Genomic DNA, 23068 nt, shown 5'->3' with positions numbered 1-23068 from the left:
TAACTGTCCTATTAGGTGAATTCATTAGCACTTTATGCAGGCATGTCCAAAGTCCTTCCCCGGGGAACAACCGTGGCCCTCAGACCAATTTTAAATGGCCCCCAGCTTGTCTTTCAGAAAACTACAAGATTAACACAATATTGGTTAATCAAGTAAGATCACTTTGCATCTACGACAAAACACAGACCTACAGAGTCATGCACCTTTTACAACACCTCCACCATTTTTTCCTGGAATATGCACTTCATTTCTTTTCCCTTCACCCAATGATTTACTACAATCACATCAGAGCAAAACACCCTTTTTTGGTTTCCTTGCACACACTGACAAATTCTGACTGATTGACAGATTATTTTACAGCACCATTTGACCAGTGGGGCATAAACAGCATCGAAATAGAGCTAAAAAAAAAAAAGTGCCAGTGAAGGATCCCCTGCACCACCTGACAGAGGCCCTAAAATCCTAGAAATGTCACAAATCAGAGAAAAATCCTAAAATCCTAGAAATATGCTAAAATCTAAGAAAAGTCACAAAATCTCAGAAACATGTTTGGGGCAGCTGCAACTGATCCGTGGCCTCTTGTCATCTTGCAAAAGTGGCCCCCAGGAAAAGCAAGCTGAGTATTCCTTGTATACTTATCTTCATGTTGCAAGACACCTTCTGATCACAGGAGGGAGGTAGAGGCTTTACAGTGGTGTCCTTATTTACATCCACAGGCAAAATGTCCATATTTTTCCCAGTTGTTGTTTTTTCTGTGACAGTTTAGCCCCCAGTGGGACTGATGGACTGATGAGTTCACTTTCTGACATGTTGAGTTTTGTGTACGGAAGTGGTCAGCAGGTTGTAAGGTCAGAGGGTAAAGGCTACCCCTCTTTCGATTGAGAATACACACAGCCATCTTGGATCTAACGTAGAGAAGGGAAATTGATGCGGTGAGAATATTTTACTTATTTATCGTCATCTTTAGTCGGTTCGGCTCATATTTAAGCCTTTTGCGTGAACGGTTTATGTCGCTGTTTCCCTCCATGTCGATACGGAGCGGATCTTGAGCATTTAGCTCCGGCAGATCGCTGCTGCTGCCTGCTACTGCTGCTGGCTGCAAACGGAGCGTAAACTGAGCCATGAAAACGGACAGCTGACTGTGGATATATGGAGGCACAGAGGGCCCAAATTACTGCCTTATAGTGGCTGCTGCTTAGTAGCCAAGTCAGAGTGTTTTGGGGTTGAAAGGTTTTAGTATGTTGTGGTACTGAGCCTGATTGCGAACTGATGTTAAGCTAGCTAAGCTAACAGAGATTGGTTACTTAGCCTGCTAACGGTAGCGAACTACACTAGTGTTGGCTAACTAGCATGTTAGCATTGCTGCTGTTAATTTTCGCAACAGTGTCAAATTAGGTAACAGTTCAGTATTTAACACGCAATATTACCCACAGTAGTCAGAAATGAAGAGAGTTAACTGCCGACTCTGCTGTCAGCTGATTTAACCTTATCTAGCCTAATACATGTAACGCTTAAAATAAGTAGCTTATTTTGTTATAGAAGTTTTACTTGTTGTTCCCTTATTCGTGTGCCCGGTGGTGGATAAAAGTACCTGAAAAAAATACTTCAGTATAAGTATATATATCTTACCAGAACATGATTTCGGTAGAAGTTAAAGTCATCTGATATTTACTATACTTGCGTATTTAAAGTAATGTTTTCATATTAAATGTATTTAAGTATTAAAATTACAAGTTAATGCAGGTAAACGCAACTGGTCAGAATTCTGAGAGTTATGAAGTTAATTTCTTCGTAACATAAAGCTCTTTAAAGTGGAGCCGACATTAGTCTTGAAGAAAAAAAAGTTTTTTTTTTCTTAACAACTTGAAGGATTAAGGTAACAAAATCCAGTTTTTCCTTTCCGCCTTCATCTGTCCACTCTTCCCTCCCTCCCTCCCCTCACTGTTTTGTAGTAAGAACTTAAAATGCTCTGGGGAAAAGTAGAGGAGTAAGAGTATGCATTTAATGTAGGTAATGTAGTGAAGTAAAAGTGAAAGTTGACAGAAATATAAAAACTTAAAGTACAGATACTCCCAAAAAATACTTCAGTACTGTAAAGAGTAATATTTTGTTGCATTACACCATTGCCATTTTGATTATGTTTGTGCCTTATGGAATAGTAGGTTTCACAAAAACCTTAAAAACATATTACAGGTAGCACAGAATAATGTCATCAACACATGCTCAGTGCTCCTCCCAGGACATGTATAGTAATGAAGCACATGGGATTATTGTCTTTTGAAGATAGAGTTAAACAGCGGAAACTAAACCATATTTTTGATATAATTCATAAAAGGGCCCCGGGATATATGATCTATGAAATTGGCATGGTTGGAAGTCAACATAAGTGCAACACAAGAGCAAGCATTGTGTCACGCAGTGTTCCTTGTGTTAATAGTAAAGTAGCAATGAGCACAGTTTTCTATACTTGGATCACCCTATGGGACAACCTGCCCCTTCATAGTAAACAAAGCAAAACAGAGGTGATTTTTCAAAATAAAGGTTTAAGAGGATTTGTGTGGAGGGTATATGGTTCACTCTTTTGGGAGGTAATTTGAACCATAGAGTTGCAAGGGGATGAGAAGGTTTATGATGTGATTTGTTTATCTGCAATGATATGTGTTTTATATATTGTTTGCTGTTACCACAGAGGACCACTTTGGAAATGAGTGTTTTTAGTTATGCCATTATATGTGAGAGATACAGGGATATTTTAATCATGTTGTTTTGAAGAGGAGTCAGTGTATATAGATATGATATGTGAACCTGTGCACTTGTGTTTCTCAAGTTCTTTACCTCTTGTCAGACTTCTTTCCTTTGCACACCTTTAACAGTGACTCTGCTCTCTCTTCAGGTGACATAAGGCATGTTTGGTGCTAGAAAGAAATTTGTAGAGTTCGTCGAGGTAGTTGATAACGACTTCACTGATGAAAGCATGTACTACAGCCAGCCGTCGATGTTCCCACATCGGTCGGACAAAGATGTGAGTTTTGTCCACGTCTGTACACTTCTGTCATTTCGTAAGTGGGGGAGACATTTTGCCATTATCTTACTCTCTCTAGTCCTCAAATGTTTTCCTTCAGATGCTGTCCTCTCCCTCGCCGTCGTCGTCAGGTCAGCTGTCGCAGCTTGGTGCAAGTTTGTACGGCCCACAAAGTAAGTGTTTTCTACCCTCACTCAATAGGAGTTTTGTGCTCTTATGTAGCATATTTTGAGTAAAAAGAAATCTTAATAGTTTGAGCATGACTGCAGGTATTTATGGAGAACTGTTGCTAATAAAACCTGAAACCCACTGAGGGTTGAAATTTGGGACATTTTGCAAATGAATCTTCTCTGGGGTGTCTGACAGTGTTTGTTTTTCCTCTTGTTCTTCTGTGTCTATTTGCAGGTGCACTCGGGTTCTCGGTAAGGGGCATGGGGAACAGTACGCCTCAGTTAAATCGAAATCTAACGCAAGGCACGCAGCTACCAAGTCATATCACCCCCACAACGGGGGTCCCCACCATGTCCCTCCATACTCCTCCATCACCTAGCAGGTATGTTTGAAGGTTTTTTCTTATTTTGTGAGTTTGCCGGCTCAGTTTGGATGCACACTTGCATGCTCTACAACATTAAGCATACCTGGAAATGGAAATGACAGTTGACATGATGTGCAAAAATTCAGATCTAGTAAGTCATATCTGATGATCTGTTAACAGGGGGACATTGCCGATGAACACAAGGAACATGCTGAACCACTCTCAGGTCGGTCAAGGCATTGGGATGAGCGGAAGGACCAATAGTATGGGCAGCTCGGGGCTGGGCAGCCCCAACCGCAGCTCACCTAGTATCATCTGTATGCCCAAACAGCAGCCAGCACGCCAGCCCTTCACCATTAACAGGTAGACGGATCCTGCATAACTCATCCATGTCGAGATCTGCTGTTCTTGGTGTCAGTTCTTGATATAAACATTCTCATCCGAAGGAATGTGCTTGGAAGCTTAACTTATCTTTTATTTTGGTTTTCTTTTGTCTGAGCAGCATGTCAGGGTTTGGTATGAACCGCAATCAGGCATTTGGGATGAACAACTCATTATCAAGCAACATCTTTAATGGCACAGGTAAGTGTGTTTTGACCCAAATGGGTACACCATAGGAATCATTACTATGGGGTTTTATTTAAACAAAAAGTCATGTTTATATTGAAGATTTAAAAAAAATCAGTTCTACAAAAAACCCGCAAAAAATACATTTCACAAACACACCTCGCACAAAGAATGTGCTGTTGACAGGACAAGACGACCTTGTTCACTGTACACTTCAGTGGAGTGACGTGCAGGCAGCACAAAGTCTGATTTTAAAATCACTCGAAACTGATCTGGCTCTACTGAATCAAGGGGTTGTTTTTTTTTTTTTGAACATTTGTGAAACGGAAATTCTCTGAAAAGGCAACACCATTTCATCAATTTATGTTTGACTGCTGAAACAGATGGTGAGTAACTAGCTGTAATTAAATGTTGTGTTTTGTCAGCAGTTGTAACTTGGGCAAGGGCTAAATATTCAGACATTGACCGTGCAATAAAGTTACACTATCACAAATTGCTGCATTATTGCACAGAACTGAATTGAAGGCTACAAGTTCCTAATTTTCCTATTACTGCAGATGGGAGTGAAAATGTAACGGGACTGGATCTGTCAGACTTCCCTGCATTAGCAGACAGGAGTCGGAGAGAAGGAACTGGAAACCCAACACCGGTGCTAAACCCACTGGCTGGACGGGCTCCTTATGGTAGGCCATTAGGCTGGAGAAAGTGTCTTATTTTTATACACGTTAAGCTGTAAGAAGTAGGTTCCCCCAGGAGAGAAAATGGATATTAGCTTCTTAATTGGGTTTATAATACGAGCCAAGGCTTTGTTTTAATGCACATTATAGAAGCAGGAGTAGCTTATGATGCCCATTTGTTGTGATTTATTTCTCATTACACTTTGGGGATTTATAATCTCTACTTCACTATGCTCATCATCATCATCATCATCATCAAGTTGGCATGGTGACGAAGCCATCGACCGAACAGACACAGGATTTCTCCATCCATAACGAGGACTTTCCTGCACTGCCTGGCCCAAACTATAAGGACCCCACGTTGAACAACGATGACAGCAAAACCGTAAGTGTGACCCACTGATGACTTTACAATATGACAGCATGTTTGTTGCACACCAAAGACAATTATTTAAAAAATGTTTTTTTAAATTAATTTTCTGTGTTTAAAATTGATTTTCTTTGTTTTCAGAACTTGAACTCCACAAGCAAGAGCACATCCAACGCAGATGGGCCGAAGTTCCCTGGAGACAAGACGGCCTCAGCACAGAACAACAACCAGAAGAAAGGGATCCAGGTGTTGCCCGATGGTGAGACCTCTCAGCCAATCGTATCGCTCCAATTCCACTGAGACATCCCTTCTTAATCGCACAACTTGGGTGAGGCAGTTGGGCTCTCTAGCCTGCATTTGGGGTTAGATAATTATTGGATGGGCTGCAGTGAGGAAACCAAATGATTATGTTCAATATGATACAGACCATCATCATCTTTCCATTAGTCTGTGATTCATCACTTGTTAAAAAAATAATTGGCTTGGTTTGCTCTCCAATGCGTGCACAAAGTGTGGGTTAGAATTATGGAGGTAATGTATTGACAGTAAGTATTAACTGTAGTTCACAGTCCAGTAACAGCAGTTTATTGAGCTCTGATTCCTCCTGCTGCTGCAGGTCGGGTGACGAACATTCCCTCAGGAATGGTGACAGACCAATTTGGCATGATTGGCCTGTTGACGTTTATCCGGGCGGCAGAGACTGATCCGGGGATGGTCCATCTGGCGCTAGGAAGTGACCTCACGACACTGGGACTCAACTTAAACTCTCCAGAGTAAGACAGCCGTTCTCCTCCGAACACAGTAACTGTTCATTAGCCAGCAGACACAGTATATGTCCAACAAATGAAAATAGGATTAATAAATCAATTATCCAGTAATGAAAATCATAAACCCCTTTCAAATGTCACATGACCTTTAGTACATGTTGCGGGCGGAGATGGTTACTATGGTTACGGTGACATTTTCCCCAAATGTGATTAGCAAATGTTCTATTTTGATGTTCATAGTGGCAAGAACTCACTGCAACTTTCTTTCCTGACAGAAACTTGTACCCCAAGTTCGCCTCTCCTTGGGCCTCATCACCTTGTCGACCTCAAGACATCGGTAAGACATTAATGTGACGTATGATGGGGAGGACAACTTTTTTATCTCTTATAATTACCTTAATTTCGTGATCATTTGGCAGTCCTGATGAGCTTTCAGGGTTTGGCCAGTCAGAGCCAGTCTATTAGACATTTTTATGATGACAGTCAAGAGGGACATGCAGGCAGAAGGGTTTTTAGGAACCAGCTGAAGTCTCCTCAGTGAGTAGCACACTCCCTTAGCTGGGTGGTGAGATCAAAAATGCATAAAATATCTAATATAACTGACTATATGATCTACTATTCTGCTGCTTCTTTATATATAATAGTTTGGTATGATCTGATAGCACCAAACAGTTGGCAGTTGATTCCAAGAGGGGAGGTATTCAATAAGCAATGAGAGCTGATCCTGCATAAAAACAGTCACATATGACCATTTTTTAATGGCATCATGATTTTTACGGTGTATCTTCACAAATTTTCACATTGTCATGACAACAGATTGAGATGTCTTCTAATGATATTCCATTCAGACTATAAAATGTTTTAGTCGCTCATTCTTGTTCTTGCCTTTTCAGACTTCCACGTTCCGTCTGAATATTTAACAAATATCCACATAAGGGACAAGGTAATTATGAGCTTCATAATAGCGCCACAGTAAATAATTTCAGTCTTCAGGTTGTATATGTGGATACAAAACTAATTCTCTGTATTCTTCGCTCTCCTGCCTCAAGTTGGCTGCAATTAAACTGGCACGATATGGTGAAGACCTGTTGTTCTACCTGTACTATATGAATGGTGGAGACCTGCTGCAGCTTCTGGCAGCAGTTGAGCTGTGAGTACCTTTTAAATTGGGTTTTCTGTTGAAATGTTGTCTGTTTCCATTTAAGTTTGATTGTGTTTTTTTCTTCATCTGGACATTGCTGACAGACGTTTTCAAGTCAGTTAAACCCTTTAACACCTGAATTAGTATCCTTGTGTTGCCTCCAGATGCCTTTCACAAGCATTCAGATCTCTGAAACCTGAGAAAATTGGTTTGATTTCTTTAAGATCAAGTTGGCAATAAATCTCCCGCAAAAAAAAAGAAAATAATAAAATGTGACATACCTGCATATTTTCAGGCAATTCTCTTTTAACTATTTTTTTTTCTAATTTCTTGCTAATTTTTTTGGGTAATTTCTTGTTAAGCTGCGTGTTGCCTTCGTTTGAAACAGTAAAAGTCTTACAAATAAGACTTTTCAAGGACCCATAATGAAACACATAACACAAACAGAACTGCAAAGTATATTTAACTGTTAAGTTTTAAAATCCTAGTTACTGTATGGAAAAGAAACAACCTTTTCAATCTCTAATAGTTGATCTTATTTACATCAACTTCAAATACTTCAGATTACAGGTGCAGTCAATACATGGTCCTTTATTTAAAAAAAAAAAAAAGCTCTAAAAGCACGCACAAAGTGTGTGTTAAATCATAGTCACAACATTATGCTTTCTGCTCGACTCTCCAGTGTTATTATATGTTAATATTTTCATAACTTCACTCTTCAGCTTCAACCGGGACTGGAGGTACCACAAAGAGGAGCGGGTTTGGATAACAAGGGCGCCCGGCATGGAGCCTACACTGAAGACCAACACCTACGAAAGGGGAACCTACTACTTTTTTGATTGTCTTAACTGGAGGAAAGTAGCCAAGGTAAGAATTTGTCTTTCTGCTGCCTCTGTCCTTGTAAAATTGAATTAGGCTTTTCTCGTTATATTAAAATTGTGTTTGCATCTCTAAGGAATTTCATCTGGAGTATGACAAGCTGGAAGAGAGGCCTCATGTGCCAACAACATTCAACTACAACCCAGCCCAGCAGGCCTTCTAAGGCCCGACCAGTCCAAATGGCAGCAGCAGTTTCTGCACACGACACTGTTGTCCAGAAGGGGCACTGTGGTTCACACAGTTTGGTTTTTATTCCTCGAGGATTTGGCTATCTGACTGCGGGGGTCGTCGCCACCATCAAAACTGCCCTGCTTTTCCAAAATTACATGCTGCCCAAAACACCAACACTTGTTCTGTTTTTATTCTTTATGTTCCTCCTGTTTTTTTTGTCTTGTTTTGAGCAGGGTCTGTGTTATGTTTACATCTCTGAATCTGAAGCCTCTGAAGTTTTCTTTTAGAAAGGAGGACTGACCTTGTGGCACAGGTCAGCGACAGAACAAGGTTTACGCCAGGTGTTGAGAACAGAAAAAAGGCGAGGAATGTTAACATCCTCAGACGCAAGTGAAGGGGTGAAAGAAATGCAATGTTTATTGTTGCACTATATTTAGTAATAAAAGAACACAAAATTTGTTTGTGATTTTTTTTTATGATGTGAACACTCCCTGAATTTTATTTTTCTTTTTCCATTTTTTTGAAGGGGGTTGGGGGGGGTGGGGTCGGGGGTTTCGTGCAACGTTTCCACTTGCATCCCTTTTCATCTCAAACTTTTTTTTCTTCGTTCCATTGATTCCAACCTCTGTATTTGCACCAACAAACTGTTTTCTGTCTCATCTTCTGTTTCTAACTCTGTCCGTCTCTCTCTGTGAGTTCTGTGCCAGTTGAACATGGACACAAATCTGGGAGACTACTTCGGTTTCCACAAATGTGGACGAACAGCTACACAACATTGCTCCAGAGCAAACAAAACATTTTCCAGTCTTTGTTACAATTTTGTAAGAAATGTGTACATTTTTTGTTTCTTTGCATCACATAAATTAGTATATGTATGTACGAATGTGTATATATGATTGCTATATATATATATATGTATGTATATATATATATATGACATCTATTTTGGAAGAAATTTTGCCCTGCCTTGTACCTCGTTTTTATGAGGTGAGCATGGATGCAATATGTGGACGCAACAGGACATTTCTGGATCTGCTGGACAGGGTGTCACATGGCACTGTGGGCACTTAACATCAAAATAATACAAAAGTAAAATGTCATTTAAGGAAAGGCCTGGTTCTTAGCCAAAAAAACAAAACATAAAAAAAAAAATAAACACGGAAGTGATCCCCCCCAAGTTCGGAGTCCAAAGCAAAAGAAGGGGTGTGTTTCATTTCAAGCTCTTTGAACAGCAGTGAACAGAATTTCATAGGAAACGGAAAAACGACAAATTGAGGAGAGAAAAAAATCCAGACCAATCTTGTATTTTCTGAAGTTAAAAGCTTCTTTTCTTTGTATTAAAGCAGAAAGGCTTTCCTGACCCACTGTGTGTGTGTGTGTTCATTGCTCCGTTTATAAGTCAGGGATTCCTAATTATGTTTAACTTGTTACCTGGAGTCAGTTTTGATTATTAAGTACAAATTTTGAGGAAAACTTGTAAAGATTAGTTTTAGGTTTACTCTAGGAAACATCCAGAGGTAACATTTAGCAAGTGATCTGTAATAGTTTGAAGGCTTTTATTACAAACCAGAGACGTTAAATTCTGTTGAAAGTGCATCTTTTATTAGTCTTCAAAGACTTTACAGAACTTTCTTATCAAGCAAGTCAATTCATGGAATGTAATTTTGACCAAATAACGGCCTCCTTTTCACATGTACCACATGTTGATAGATACAAAATTTGGGAAATAAAAATGTAATGATACATCTCCAGTGCTGCAGAGAAATAATGAAACTTTGCGTTGTGCTACACCCACAGATCAAGAAACTTTATGTTATTTAGATGCATTATTTCTAAATTATGTTATTGATACAGGTATCCACAGTTTAGAAAGGCACATACACGCCATGATTCATACCATGTATAAAATGGACAAAACAATAACTAGCAGTAGATAAATATGGCACACAAACATGAAAAGATTATACATTAAAAACATTCTCAAAATGGCCCTAATTACTGTGCTATAATCAATCTACAGAGGCATTACGAACAGAGCTGCCACTAAAGGCAATGGACAATCAATTATAATTATTACATTGGACACAAAGATGAAGCGAGTACTGAAATCAAAAGAGCTGCAAATCAGTCCATTGATTTTGGACACACAGAGCGCCAAGGATTCTACTGTAGAAAAATACTCCAGTCCATCCAGACTGGATGTGTAAGTATCAAAAGGCAGCATGGCAAAGGTAAGCAATCACTTTCACCGGACATTTGTTACGCCACCTGACCTTTTCAAATGCAGTCGCTTGCGTAAATGCTACAAATCCAAACTGAATTTATTAAATGTTGCAAACACTTCAAAACTGTGGGGATGTTACACTGATGTTTCTTTAGAATGGCAACAAAAAAGACACCTTCTGCAACACATTCATGAAGGTGACTGCTTTGTCATGAGACGTTAAGAGAAGCAATATTCTTCAGTTGTCGGTTTCATCAGTTTCCGGTTGTTTCTCCACACACATTTCACTGCAGTCTACTTCCCTCAATTTATAGCACTCGAGTTATGAGCTCTGATCTGCTGATCTCACAGTGAGGGTCACTTTGAGGCTGGTTCAGTCGGGGTCGAGCCATCAGAAGAACCTCCTGTTTTGGAAGCTTCTTCTGGTGGGTAAAAAAATGGCAGCAAGTTATTTCTGAGCTCTACAGGAGGATGAAGACACACTGACCTTACACTTCATTAATCTTTGTACTGTCATTTTATGAAAAATCATCCCAAAAAAGCCTGTATAACAAGGCGGGTGTGCCAGCGGTTTTGCATAATTAAAAGACTCCATTAATCATCACAACCCCATCTAACCTTTATCTTTCTTCTCTTGAGTCTCCTCGGCTGCAGTCTTGTCCGCTCTGAAGAAGATCCGGGCGCTGCTTAATGAGAAGTGAAGCAGCTCAAACTCCTGAAGTCAAAGCAAACAGAGGTCAGCGGTTTTAAGGCACAGATGGAGAAACATTTAGTAAAAATACAGAGAAAGGTGCAAAGGATAGGTTTCATTTGTTTTGAAAAAGAGGCGACCTTTGTGGATGATTTGGCCTCGAAGAACTCCTGAATAATGAACACTGAAGGAGTTCTTGCCATAAAAAGTTTTAGATGGTTGCAGTCTGCAATGTGCTGCTAGAAGCCACCAAATCCCCCCTTTTTTGCACACTTTACCTTTACGTTTTCTTCAGTATGAAAATCATCTCGTGACAGTAGTCTCTGCATCCATGGCTACATTAAAAACAGGAACTGCCAAATGCTAATGTGGCATACATTTAATGCTGCCTGTACTTCAAATCCATCAAATTATACTTCCTGTAAACATCCCCCAGTTAGCAGAAGCTGAAGGGGGGTTTGTGTGTGTATGTGTGTGCATGTGTTTATGTTTTTTCTTTTGCTATATCCAACAGGGCTGTACCTGAAGGTAGACATCCAGCCTCTTCTGAGTGAGGTTCATAGTTTGCAACAACTTCTCATCCTGGCTGGCAGACTGAACGCTCTGCTCTTTCACCACAGCGTTCATCTCTTTCTTGTACTTATCTCTGACGGCCTGGAACCAGTGCAGAGAGTCAAACTCCAAATACTGGTCCAGCAGCTTCAGAATGTACGCCACACCTGCAAGAGCAAGAGACACAGCTGTAATAAAGAGAAAGAGTACTGAGCTGATGTATGTTGAGTATACTCATTGCGTAAGTCCACTCACCCATAGCAAAGCCATCATCTGTGAAAGCAGCTCCATTTTTGTTCTTCTTGTTGAGTTTCTCTTTGCAGTTGATGGAGTGCTCTACAAAATTCACCGTCTATAGGAGAGATTTGTTGTGTTGCAATTACTTAAACTGCTGCAGAGATGTTGAACAGTGGATAAAAATTCAAACACTGCAGAGAGATTAGATTAAACACAAACAAATGGTCAGAGAGACGAGTGTGGTAGGTAGTTGCACAATAAATTGAAAGCTCTCGACACTGACCAGGGGTGGTACAATCATGTAGAAGTTCCTCAGGTGCATGTTCTTAGCACTGCGAAACTCTTGCGCAAACACCGCTACCAGCATCTTGAAGTACTCCGTCCCCTCGGCAGAGTTGCTGGTCAGATCTCCCAACACTGAATCTAGGATGCTGGAAGTGACACATTTACAAACAACAGGTGATGTTTCCTTTTACATTGTTTGAGCTCTGCAGATATGAGAGCAGAAACACACTGAAAATATCTTGACATTAATTGTTCTTAGACACAACTGAAGCACAGCTGTTTGTGTGCGCAAAACAGAAATATTAAACCCAAACTGAATCATCAGTTTAACACCAACTGGAGCTGATGCTGGACTTAAAACAACCCCAATCCAAAATAAACCAAACTGATATCCCATTCTAATCATCACAGAAATGAGGGCATGCTAAACAAAGAGTACATTCAAATTATAATTCGGAGATAAAGTGCAGGGATTTTAAATGCCCGACCTTGCAGCTCTCTGGGTCTCCTCTGACAGTCCCTCCTCCTTCACCAGCTCCTCAAAGTTCACTATATCCTCCAGGTCAGGGACAAACCTGGAAGAGACACAGACACAACACAAAAGCACACCAGTAAGATATGACAGCATACACCAGTGAACAGTGAGTGAGTCTAATGCAATGTGTGTGTAAAATGCTGGTGACTAATTATTTCATTTGATTTGTACTAAAAAATAAACAAAAAACTAAACAAAAATATGTGAAAATTACATCTGTGGTAAACTAATACAATACTTATCCTAATATTTGCTCACGAGTTTATCAGACTTTTTCAGCCCAAGTCATTTATATTGGCATTGCAATAGAGCACAAATATACAAAACCAGCACTTGAAAAAGTCTTTTTTACCTTACCTGATGGCACTGCTACAACAGTGGAGGCCTCCAGAACGGATCATGCGCACATAGCCCATAGCGTTACCTGAAAGAAAACAGGGCGCAAATTTGTGTCGGTTTACATTTTCCTGTAGCTGCAGTTAGATATATAAGTTTAAATGCCGAGAACAAATCACATTTCATATTCTCACCAGATTGGTGAGAACATTTTCTCACCAATCTGGCTAATGAGCTGTCTGAACTGGTCCAGGTAGCTCTGTCCATCAGGAGTGATGCCCAGCTTCCTGATGCCACGGTTAAACTTCTCCGCTCGCTCAAATGGATACTACAGAAAGAAAAAAAAACATGGACAACTATAACTGAACAAGAGCTGGTGCCAAGTTACTGTGCCTGGTGATATGATATTTTTAAAACAGAAATTTCAGGAGGATTAGACTACTAACTGGTTCCAAGAACAGAAAATCTAGAAAAGCCCCCGCTCCTGAGGCTGGATTTACAGAAAGTCTGTGTCTGTTAATAAGAAAACTTCAGATGCTCATTTGGCAGGTTCATTTAACCTCTGGATCCCAGTTTTCAGCTCTCACCAGTTGGGGCTCAACTCATGTTACAACCAACCCGAACAAAATAAAGCACATTTTTCTAAAAAGATCCACCTCTGCAATATTCACCATCTGTCCACTGTGCCTTGCTTGTGTAACTGGTTTGGTAATATGAATGACTTTGGACGGGCACTGAGCCTTTTCTTACCTTCTGATCAGACTGGTCCTTTGTTTCTCTGAAGAAGCGGATGTCTTTGATGAGTCTGGACTTGATGTGTTCGTCGTACATGAACTGACTAAAGATGTAAAACTTCTTTCGCAGGAACTGGTAGGTGAAATTCACCTTGATGGAGGAAAAGAGGAGATATGTAATGCTGAGAGGAAAAGTACAAATGGAGACGGACTAAAATACACCACTTCCTTCACTTTAAACTCACAGTGGTGTTCATGATGCCTGTGCCGTGGGTCCGGATGGAGTTGGCGATGTGACGGATGTTGATGGTATTCAAGTGCTTGTTGTTACTGGCCTTCTCTATGAAGATCTGTTGGAAAGCAAAAACTGTATTCAAAGCACAGACAACTACCTGGTTCAGAGAATGTGAATATGGAGGCTACACGCCTTACCTGGTTGTTGAGGTTATAAAGATAGCGTGAGACAAAAACGTGAATGTTCCTCATGATCTCCAGAACGTCCAAGCCCTGATGAGAACACGCAGGGAATCCACTTACAATCAACCATTTATCACCTATACCCCTGTTATTAAAAACTACACCTCCAATAATGATGTGTACAGTGAAACCACACAGACCTGCTCTAAGGTTTGGCTGGGCAGGTGTGCCTCCGTCATCGTAAGTCCATAGCGCTGCGTGGCGAGGTTTCTCATCTCGCTGTAGGTGGCCCAGTCATGCAGAGCGACAGTGGTTAGGTTGTAGAAAGTTTTGTCCAGGTAGTGGGTCACATAGGCTGCAAGGACATGAAAAAAGAAAAAAATTATTTTAACTAAACCCTCAACATCATCTTACAGATTTCCAGCAGGTGTCAGCATTACACAACATACACAGTACACTTTCTCATACTGGCATGACCAGGTTTCACAACACACTGTTTACTGGTGAGACTTCACACAGATAAGCACAGAATCTACTGCTGAATTAAATATTTAAAATAAAACAGTAACAGCATTTAGAGCTCAACTCAGCCAAAGCTACATAATCCTCTTAATTTGTTATTTTAATACAAAATCTTTGAAAAAAAAGAAATCTGCAATTGAATCAATATAAATTATATAAAGGATGTCGCATGTGCTTTTTCAGTCATAAGTGGAGTAGAGGCCATCAGAAAATGTCAAAGGTACATATAAAATATTTTAAAAATTTCATGCATTTTGTTTTTGAATCGTGCAGGATTGAAGTCAGTTTCACTATATATGAAGTGACAGGGGCAGGACAGGAGAAAAAGCCAATGGGACAGGGCGAGATGATAATCTTAATAGGTTTTGATATACAAATATTTCACTCTAACATGAACAAAAACTATTTTTAAAAACACAACACAGGGATGGGATAGGGTAGAAGTCATTCTTCAGGGATTGGGACAGAACAGGATGTTTTTGTGCGAGTGGAACAATAGTGGAAATCCACTTCAGTGTATGTGCATTTATAAATACAGTTTTTAAGCACCTTTGATGTGGATGAAGCGGTTGAAGAATCGGATGGGTTTGAGGGAGAAGAAGTGTGCCAGATCCTTCATGCCAACTTTGAAAGGGTTCCTGTCATCGAGCTTTAGGTGGGTGTGAACAGAGAGACGCAGGTCCTTCTCAATCTCCTTACACAGCTTGTCCAGCAGGTGCTACAAGAATCAGATGAAAAAATGATTAGAGTTTCACAAATGTACAACTGAAACATGGGAGTTAAGGATTTGTATTGCACCTTTGGAAATTACTTAAATTAAACATCCCAACACATCACACTGTATATTTCTTCTTTCTCCTTTCTCACTTCATCCCCTAACATCCTCTTTTCATCTGGATACTCGATGTCATGCGTTCTCACCTCATTGAACACGTCCATTATCTCCTTGTCGTAGCTCTCCAGTAGCTGGTTACATGATTCCATGTGTTTGGCGTGCAACATGGAGGGCACACTGTCCCGCAGCGCACTAAACATGTACTGCAAATCATAGACGCCATCCGCAAAGTCAAAGTCAATCATACAAAAGCAGAAAACAGGTAACAATTACAACAAAACCATAAAAAAGAAACTAAAGTTCATGTTAAAAAAATTGATTTTCAGACTTTCATTCGTCTGGTAAAGCAGTAAATCCCAATTTCAAAATTCCTTTAGCAACGTAGGTTTCCCCTTTAACTGATCCTTTGTGATCCTTGCCGACACGGTTGAGTCTTGCCCATAACTTCTTAAACAATGAGTGTGTGTGATCAATACATAAGAGGACAGTCTGCTTACGTGTATTCGTGCAGCGTCCACGGCGTTGTCGTACACATCATCTAGGTAGATGGGAAACACAGCTCGGTGCCAGTAAAGGAAACTACAGTCACACTGCAGCTTGACCCTGAGGAATAAAGGAAAAATGTCCACTAGTATGCCCAAACACACCAGTAGTATGTAAAAATGTTTGTTTAAACAGATTATCAAGGTCAGTCGCCTGCCAAAATATAAAATGGGCACCTGAGATGACAGTATCTAAATTATTTGGTTACATAAAATGTTTGGTTTTAGCCTACTCTCAATACATCTTTGAAGGCTGTTTGCCTATGAGACATAATAGCACAACTACTGGCTCTTTATTAGACAAGATGTTCAAAGCTGTCCGTCACATCAGCTCCAGGCCAAGCTGCAGCAGCATCTAAACTTCTGAAAGTTTTCTTCACTGCCTGGAGGGTTAATCACTTTGCCAGCTCTTGTCAGACGGAGCACAAACAGATGGTTTCATGCACTGACTAGAAATTTTTGTTCAACATGATCAAAAGAAAACAAAATCCCACCTCTCACTCAGCTCACTTATCAGATCAAGCTTCTTCAACACAAGCTGCAGAGGAAGCAGCTCCTCGTCTTTGAACGTTTTCTACGAGACAGCAAGAGATTTCACTGTTAAGCTAGGTATCAAATAACAAGGTAACAGAATTGTTTGTATCCCATCAAACACTGACTTCTCCCTACGTACCAGCTGAGTGCCAACACAGAGCGCCAAAGACACCACTAGGCGTCTCTCCTTTGTGCTTGGTCCACTCAGAGCGTTTTCTGCAAGCACCAAAGACGACAGCACATCCAGCCGCTGCTCGCTGTACTTCTTGTCTGAGATAACCCTTTTCTTCAGCGAAATAAAAACAAAATGAAGTTGAACATCTAATTAGAAAAAACATTTCGCTGATGTCACAATTCTTCTGCTACTCCGTGAACTCTGCTTTTAAATAACAAATATGGGATTTATTATATGGGATTTATTATCCAGGTGTTTGTATTTACCTTAGCGATGCCAATGGCATTGAGGGCCTGTGACTGCAGCTGCTGAGTGATGTGAGAAACAGAGTCTGCTACAACCATGGACCGCCTGTGAAACGTGTGCTCCACAGCCTGAGGGGACAAACACATCATCACATGACTGGATCTTATTTAGTTTTACTAAAACAGACAATGGTGAAAAGCATTAAAAAGCTCAAAGGCTTACACATACCTTGAGCAATTCGACCAGTCGACATAGAGCTTTGACAGAAGTCTTGGTCATGGGCCGCTGCATGGACATGTACATGTTCATGGTGGTTTTGATAATGGTGCTGATGCTGTATGCATACAGGATGCCCTGTAACGGACAAACAGGAGGAACTGTTAGAAAAGAAGTTATATCTTGTAACACACGTGTATGGAAAAGCTCACAACTTTTTACATTATCTGGTCAGTTGATCATTAAATGACTCTTCCAGAAAGCATATTTAGATAAAAGCAGCACAGGAATTTGGCTGGTTCTTGAAGATCATCAAAAACCAGCCAAATACGCACCTAATCAGGTGTATCTGAATTTATTGTGATTGTTCAGATTTTTGGAAGTGAGGTAGTATGGGGTAGTTGTGCATATTACTATAGTAGATCTTAGCCACATAAAAAAAGTCAACATAATTTAAAGTGTACACTATATTTGGAATATTTTTACTGTTTTACACTGCTGTCAGATAGCCCCTTTCAGCGAGGAATTGAAGCTGTTTTATCAATCTATGCTCTCTTCAAAGCCATGGGACGCCCTTGACAAACACAATACTTTTAACTCACTTAACACAGGAGCTGCAGGTCTACCATTGCCTTGATTAGTTATTTTATGTTATTGGGTGACTTTGGTGAATCCGAATTAATGCTTTTAAACACCAAAGTCAAACAATAACACAGACCTATTAACCGATCAAGGCAGAGGAGGACCAGCAGTTCCTGTTTTCAGCGTGGTAAAATAACTATTTTTACCAGAGAATTTTAAAAGAGCATTTTTTAAAGGTGCATTAAACATATTTTGTTTCTGCCCCCATCCAAAGCAGTATATACAATGTAACTTCAGAAATCGGAACTATCCCTTTTAAAAAATAATTGGAAAAATGTAAATGTCATGTCTTGCTCCATAGTCCTGCTGAGCCTTGTAAGTCCTCACCTGAACAAACACATTACACCTGCTGTTCAGGTCTTCTGCTAACTTGTCGCTTTTCTGCTCCTTTGACAAGATGGACTCCATCTTCATCATCCAGGAGGTTACAAACACATAGTAGGACTGAACATCCCTGAAGAGAGGAGACAACAGAAACAATCAGATACCACAAATCTAAAACTTGGATTTTCAAAAAGATATATGTTTTTGTCTTGACTGACTTTGTTAGTGTTTGAGCTCTTTGTTGCAGGTAGGTGTCTCTCTGTGCTCTGATGGCCTGTAGACTCTTCTTATCCATCAGTTTAGCTGCGGCTTGGACCTTAGCGAGGAGGAAAGTGTCAGGAAACCAGATGATGTTGGCAGTGAGAGTAACAGCTGGAACCTGGAGGAAGGGGCACACACAAAACACATGAGTGAGATGTTTCCACTGTCACGAGATTATAAAAGCAAAATAAACAGAGCTGTCACAATTGAGAGATGAGGCACTCCAGAAACACTAAACTACCTTTTTACAGACGTCCAGCAGCGCCTTGTAGAACTTTTTGTCGACACTTCTGAAGATGTGAAAGTGAAGCACAAAGAGACAACAAACGCCAGCATATTTATCTCTCTGGTCGATCTCTGATGGTTCACCTAGAAAAACAGACACAGGCATAACTTTGAAGTTGCTGGAAATGGAAGTGATACTTATCAATCCTGAGAGAAGAAACTGACCAATTTTTGACTCAACATTGGCGAATATTGTGCGAATGTTGGAGGCAAACTCCTCGGCAAAGGCGCTGTTTTTGGCAACTGCTACTCCTTCCCCAGGATCATCAAATCTCTGCTCCACACAGGCCTGTCACACAGTTGTAAACATCATGAGATTAATGCTACTTAGAGGACATGAGCAGATTATATATGCATAAGAATTATGTCTTAAAATGAACTATGCAAACAGAAGAGAAATGAAGTCTCTGTTTGCAGACTAGCACAAAAACTAAAGACAATGACTTTTGTTAGCATACACCTCATCCTCAGAAAATGAATTTTGCAACATAATAAAGGTCTAAAAGAAGTAACCTGCAGTATCATGCCATCCAGCATCTGTCCCTCAAGCTTGAGCAGGAGCTTCTCGAATGGCTTCAACTTCTCCTCGGGAATGGAAAATTTCCCCGGGTTATGGTGCACAGATTTCAACAGCCTGCAACAAGAGAATGCATTTACAGAGGACTGTAGCCAATATAGATTATGTATAAAAGCAATGATGAAATAGATCATGAGCTACTATCTGGTTTTAAAGGGATTACATTAGGTATACATGCAGAAAATGCTGGAAAAACAAAATATTTTCTAGATCAAATCAATGTACATATATTTTAGTTACGTAAAAAAACAAAAACAACATTTGTAAGACACTGTGACATGCTAAATAGTATTAAGATACATATTAATAATGTCTTGGTCTGTTTGCTGTCTTCAGTACCAAAAACTTGGATTTCTAAAATGTAGCTTTTCTTTTATCCCTCTGATTGCAGTAGCTGATGTGTGTGTGTGTGTGTGTGTGTGTGTGTGTGTGTGTGTGTGTGTTACCTTTTATACATCTTCCAGTGATCTTTTAGTGTGCCATGATTTTCCATTATCTCATCGAGTGTGAGCAGAACAGCTAACAACTCCCCAAGGTGTTCGTACACTATCTGTAGAGAAAGTACACAACAGACATGGAAAAAAAATATTTAGATATATGAAATTGAGAACTGAATTTAAGACATGAATAAAATTAACCAAATCTTAAAACCCACCTGGAAGTGGACACCTGAGGATTCAATGATTTTTGTTGCACCCCTGAAATGTGAGAGGAGAAATGCTTTTGTTTAACACTGAAACAGAGCCAAGCATGCAGTAAGTACACCAGAAAAGCAGTCTGTAAGTTGTTCTGTCTGCATGTGAAGTGCACAAAGCCACTCTTGACAACATGGGAAGAGGGCCAATCCAACAAGAACAGTGGATTCACTGTGTAACTTTGCTTGCTTTAGTGGATGGATCTTACTTGTTGTTGTTGTAGAGGGCAGCCAGCTGATGAACAATGTTGACCACCACTTCATAACATCTTGACACAAAACAGGACAACTCCTATTAAACAACAAAGAGGGAAACTATCAATGTTTTCTGGATTTTTACTTAAAACCATAGTATGGTATAATAGAAAATGTTAATTGCCTACCTGAAGGAATGAGATAAATCTGCCCATCTGAATCTGAGAGTCTCCTTCAACAACGCTGGTGTCAGACACTGCAACACAAATTAGCATAAATGTCTTATTCTTCAATGAAACAGCACTGTGTACCACTGAAGGCAAACCAAGAACAAACATAAATAGCAATAGCTGACAGATTACCTCCCTCTCCATAGAACAATAAGCCATTGTAGAACTTGGTTTCAGCCTGCAAGGAAACATAAATTCAGGACAAAGAATGAGAATTTGTATCTTGTAGCACAACACAAACACAGGATATAAACATCTGTTAACATGCTCCCTCTGGAGTTTTAGACCTCTGCTGTTCTTACGGAGCTGCTCTTCTCTTTATCTATGTCACAACTGATGTGACACCCAGTCTTGCCAGTAGTGTCGCACTACTCTACTGATCCACAGGTGGAGGTAACACAAGGTTTGCACCAATGCACCAGCAAGGGCAGAGAAATAGACTACAAGCTAGTAAACATGGACATACACAATGTTGTATTTTATGTGCTCTTTAAAAATTGGCATTGCAAGAGTTTTATAAGGATGGGAAGGCATTCATTTTCAAATTAGTTTGACTGCAAGGATACACTCAATAATCTTCAAACTCCACAGGGCATCTTTAAGCAAATGTAGGCAGATCTGATAAAAAACACAAACCACACTTAACCTCACAATTGTAAAAAAAGCACCTTTTCATCCAAACTTACCTCATACTTGAGCTTCTTCACTTCGCTGCAGAGAGCAGCGTAAACTGTGATGACTTTGTTCAGAACCTGTATGCAACACAAAACAAAAGTCAATATTCAAAAAAGTAAAAAGGGTTTGAGACTTAAAAGTAATATTTTGTTTGTCTTTATTTACCTTGTTGTCTGTTTTAATTAACTCCAATAATGACGCCTGCTCATATGGGAGAAGCTGAAAAAGAGAACAAAGTATAGGGAAAGAAGTTGCACAGGGTTAAATTGTGTAGACACAATGTCAGTCTTTTGGGGTTTCATGTACAGTCACTGGTGTTTGGTGTTTCACCTTCAGGGCGATGGGGTCCAGAGTGAAGTCCCACACATCTCCGATGGAGTCATCCAGAGCCTCCTCGATGCCCCTTAGCTGGGAGGTGTACTCCTCCAGAAACTTGCTGTAGTTCTTCAGTTGAACCTCTGTGTGTATTTCTGTGGGGTGGAGGGTAAAAGTTGTGCTCTTTTTTTAATCAAATTTAATCATTTTTTCACAGCCTACATATGAATTTTATTGCCAAAAGACACATATGACTAAAACTAAATACGGAGACTACTCAGCAGGCTGTCCAACCTGCTGCTGATTGGATTCAGTGCAGCTGCAGCCTTATTAATTAAAAACACCTGTGCAATGTATTGTAAGGCAAATCTAATGAGACCATGGGCGAAAAGCGTTGATTGCAAACTTTCAAATGAAGACTGAATAAAAGAAGAAGCAATTCAGCCTGCTTGTGTGCGGTGAATCTTATTATTTATCTAAACTAACTATATTTCAATGGGAAGAAAACAACATAAACAGCAGGAAGACAGACTAAAACATTATTCTGTCAGCTTTGTTGGTTTTCATAGGGAGTTGACGTTACAATACGCTATCAAAAAAAACATATATGTATATGGGCTACTGTCAAAATTACTTCAGTGTCATTAAGCTGTCAAACTACTGAGCTGTTGCTAACGTTATGTGAATGATGGTGGTGATTAACGTCAGCTAACTTTGCTTTCACTTAATTTTACGAATTTACCCTTTACATTACAACCGGGCTGCGTGTGCTGGACATTTAATTTTAGTGAATTAAGAAAAATAATTTTAAAATGTGTCCCTTTGACAGGCATTTGTTTGCAATGTACAGTAAAATTCGTTCTTGCCAGCAAATAGACGGCGCCTAATGGCATAGCATCCTGCTAGCAGCGTAAGCTAGCTCTAACGGCTAATGCCGCTAACTTTACCCAGCCGCAACGCGTCACTGCAGGTCAGAAACGGACGCTGTACTTACTTTGTGAACCGTCGTCAAAACGGTCAAACTCCCAGTCATGTGCGATGGTTTCTACCGCCATACTGCAGGCATCGACGGTGACCCAAAACACTGCTGTTAGCGACTGGAGCTACACGGTCCCATGATAGGTCTCATGATTTTGTGAATGGTCGGCAGTGCTCATGGGAAATGGAGTCCAGAAGAGATGTCACCCCGTCAGTAAGTAAGTAGACAGACAGGCAGACGGACAGATAGTATTTTTTTCATATACATACCTCTGTTCTACTTAAAACATTGTGATCAAATAGGCCAATTTAACCTGAAATAATGGCGACGACGAGATGGCAGATGATGGTGATTATCATTAACCCTTGAAACCTGCGCAAACTTAATGGGAAATGACCGTGAAAAGGTGCTTAAAAATAATAATTTTGAGGCATAATTTTAAAAACATTTCTTATCAAGTTCCTGGTTGCCTTTTTCCAAATGCTTCAGAAAGAAATTACACCAACTTTCTAAAAAGGTTAGTTATTTGTATACTTTTGTTGAATTTTTTTTTTTGTTTGTTTGTTTGTTTGTTTGTTTAAAAAAACTACCTGTGGTATAGGCTATGGTAAATAACTACTCTATGAGATGAATCAACAATAACTACAATGTGGTCACAGATCAGCACTGGAGGTCTTTTAA

At 40.0% G+C, this 23068-nt stretch overlaps 2 protein-coding genes across 5 annotated transcripts; one reads left to right on the top strand and one right to left on the bottom strand.

Moving 5' to 3' along the window:
* Positions 1-787: 787 nt before the first annotated feature.
* On the top strand, positions 788-9490 carry cnot2 (CCR4-NOT transcription complex, subunit 2). Of its 3 annotated transcripts, none has more exons than XM_042495526.1 (15): positions 789-932; positions 2894-3022; positions 3102-3195; positions 3428-3575; positions 3738-3920; positions 4060-4139; positions 4682-4807; positions 5062-5186; positions 5313-5430; positions 5788-5944; positions 6214-6275; positions 6832-6881; positions 6988-7088; positions 7802-7946; positions 8035-9490. In XM_042495526.1, exons 2-15 carry the CDS (start codon positions 2906-2908, stop codon positions 8119-8121), a joined length of 1593 nt encoding a protein of 530 aa, XP_042351460.1. In that variant the 5' UTR covers positions 789-932; positions 2894-2905; the 3' UTR covers positions 8122-9490. The 3 variants fall into 3 exon arrangements, with proteins under 3 accessions (XP_042351462.1, XP_042351460.1, XP_042351461.1); XM_042495527.1 differs by having other exon boundaries at positions 792-932; positions 3123-3195; XM_042495528.1 differs by lacking the exon at positions 4682-4807 and having other exon boundaries at positions 788-932.
* A 222-nt stretch (positions 9491-9712) lies between these two features.
* On the bottom strand, positions 9713-22530 carry washc4 (WASH complex subunit 4). Of its 2 annotated transcripts, none has more exons than XM_042495524.1 (33): positions 22403-22530; positions 21424-21563; positions 21259-21312; positions 21105-21170; positions 20551-20596; positions 20377-20444; positions 20203-20285; positions 19955-19997; positions 19746-19849; positions 19236-19356; positions 18888-19011; positions 18679-18806; positions 18395-18555; positions 18180-18306; positions 17223-17348; positions 17015-17122; positions 16713-16859; positions 16534-16613; positions 15995-16100; positions 15584-15700; positions 15212-15380; positions 14341-14495; positions 14156-14230; positions 13969-14073; positions 13740-13874; positions 13209-13317; positions 13011-13077; positions 12607-12693; positions 12117-12264; positions 11852-11948; positions 11567-11763; positions 10972-11068; positions 9713-10775 (listed from the first exon to the last, which is right to left on the bottom strand). In XM_042495524.1, exons 1-33 carry the CDS (start codon positions 22461-22463, stop codon positions 10711-10713), a joined length of 3516 nt encoding a protein of 1171 aa, XP_042351458.1. In that variant the 5' UTR covers positions 22464-22530; the 3' UTR covers positions 9713-10710. The 2 variants fall into 2 exon arrangements, with proteins under 2 accessions (XP_042351458.1, XP_042351459.1); XM_042495525.1 differs by having other exon boundaries at positions 9713-10772.
* Between the last annotated feature and the right edge of the window lie 538 nt (positions 22531-23068).

The sequence above is a fragment of the Plectropomus leopardus genome, chromosome 11 (assembly GCF_008729295.1).
Source record: "Plectropomus leopardus isolate mb chromosome 11, YSFRI_Pleo_2.0, whole genome shotgun sequence".
Lineage (NCBI taxonomy): Eukaryota > Metazoa > Chordata > Actinopteri > Perciformes > Serranidae > Plectropomus > Plectropomus leopardus.
Note: the sequence above shows the minus strand (reverse complement) of the source record. Positions and strands in the feature narration are given on the sequence as shown.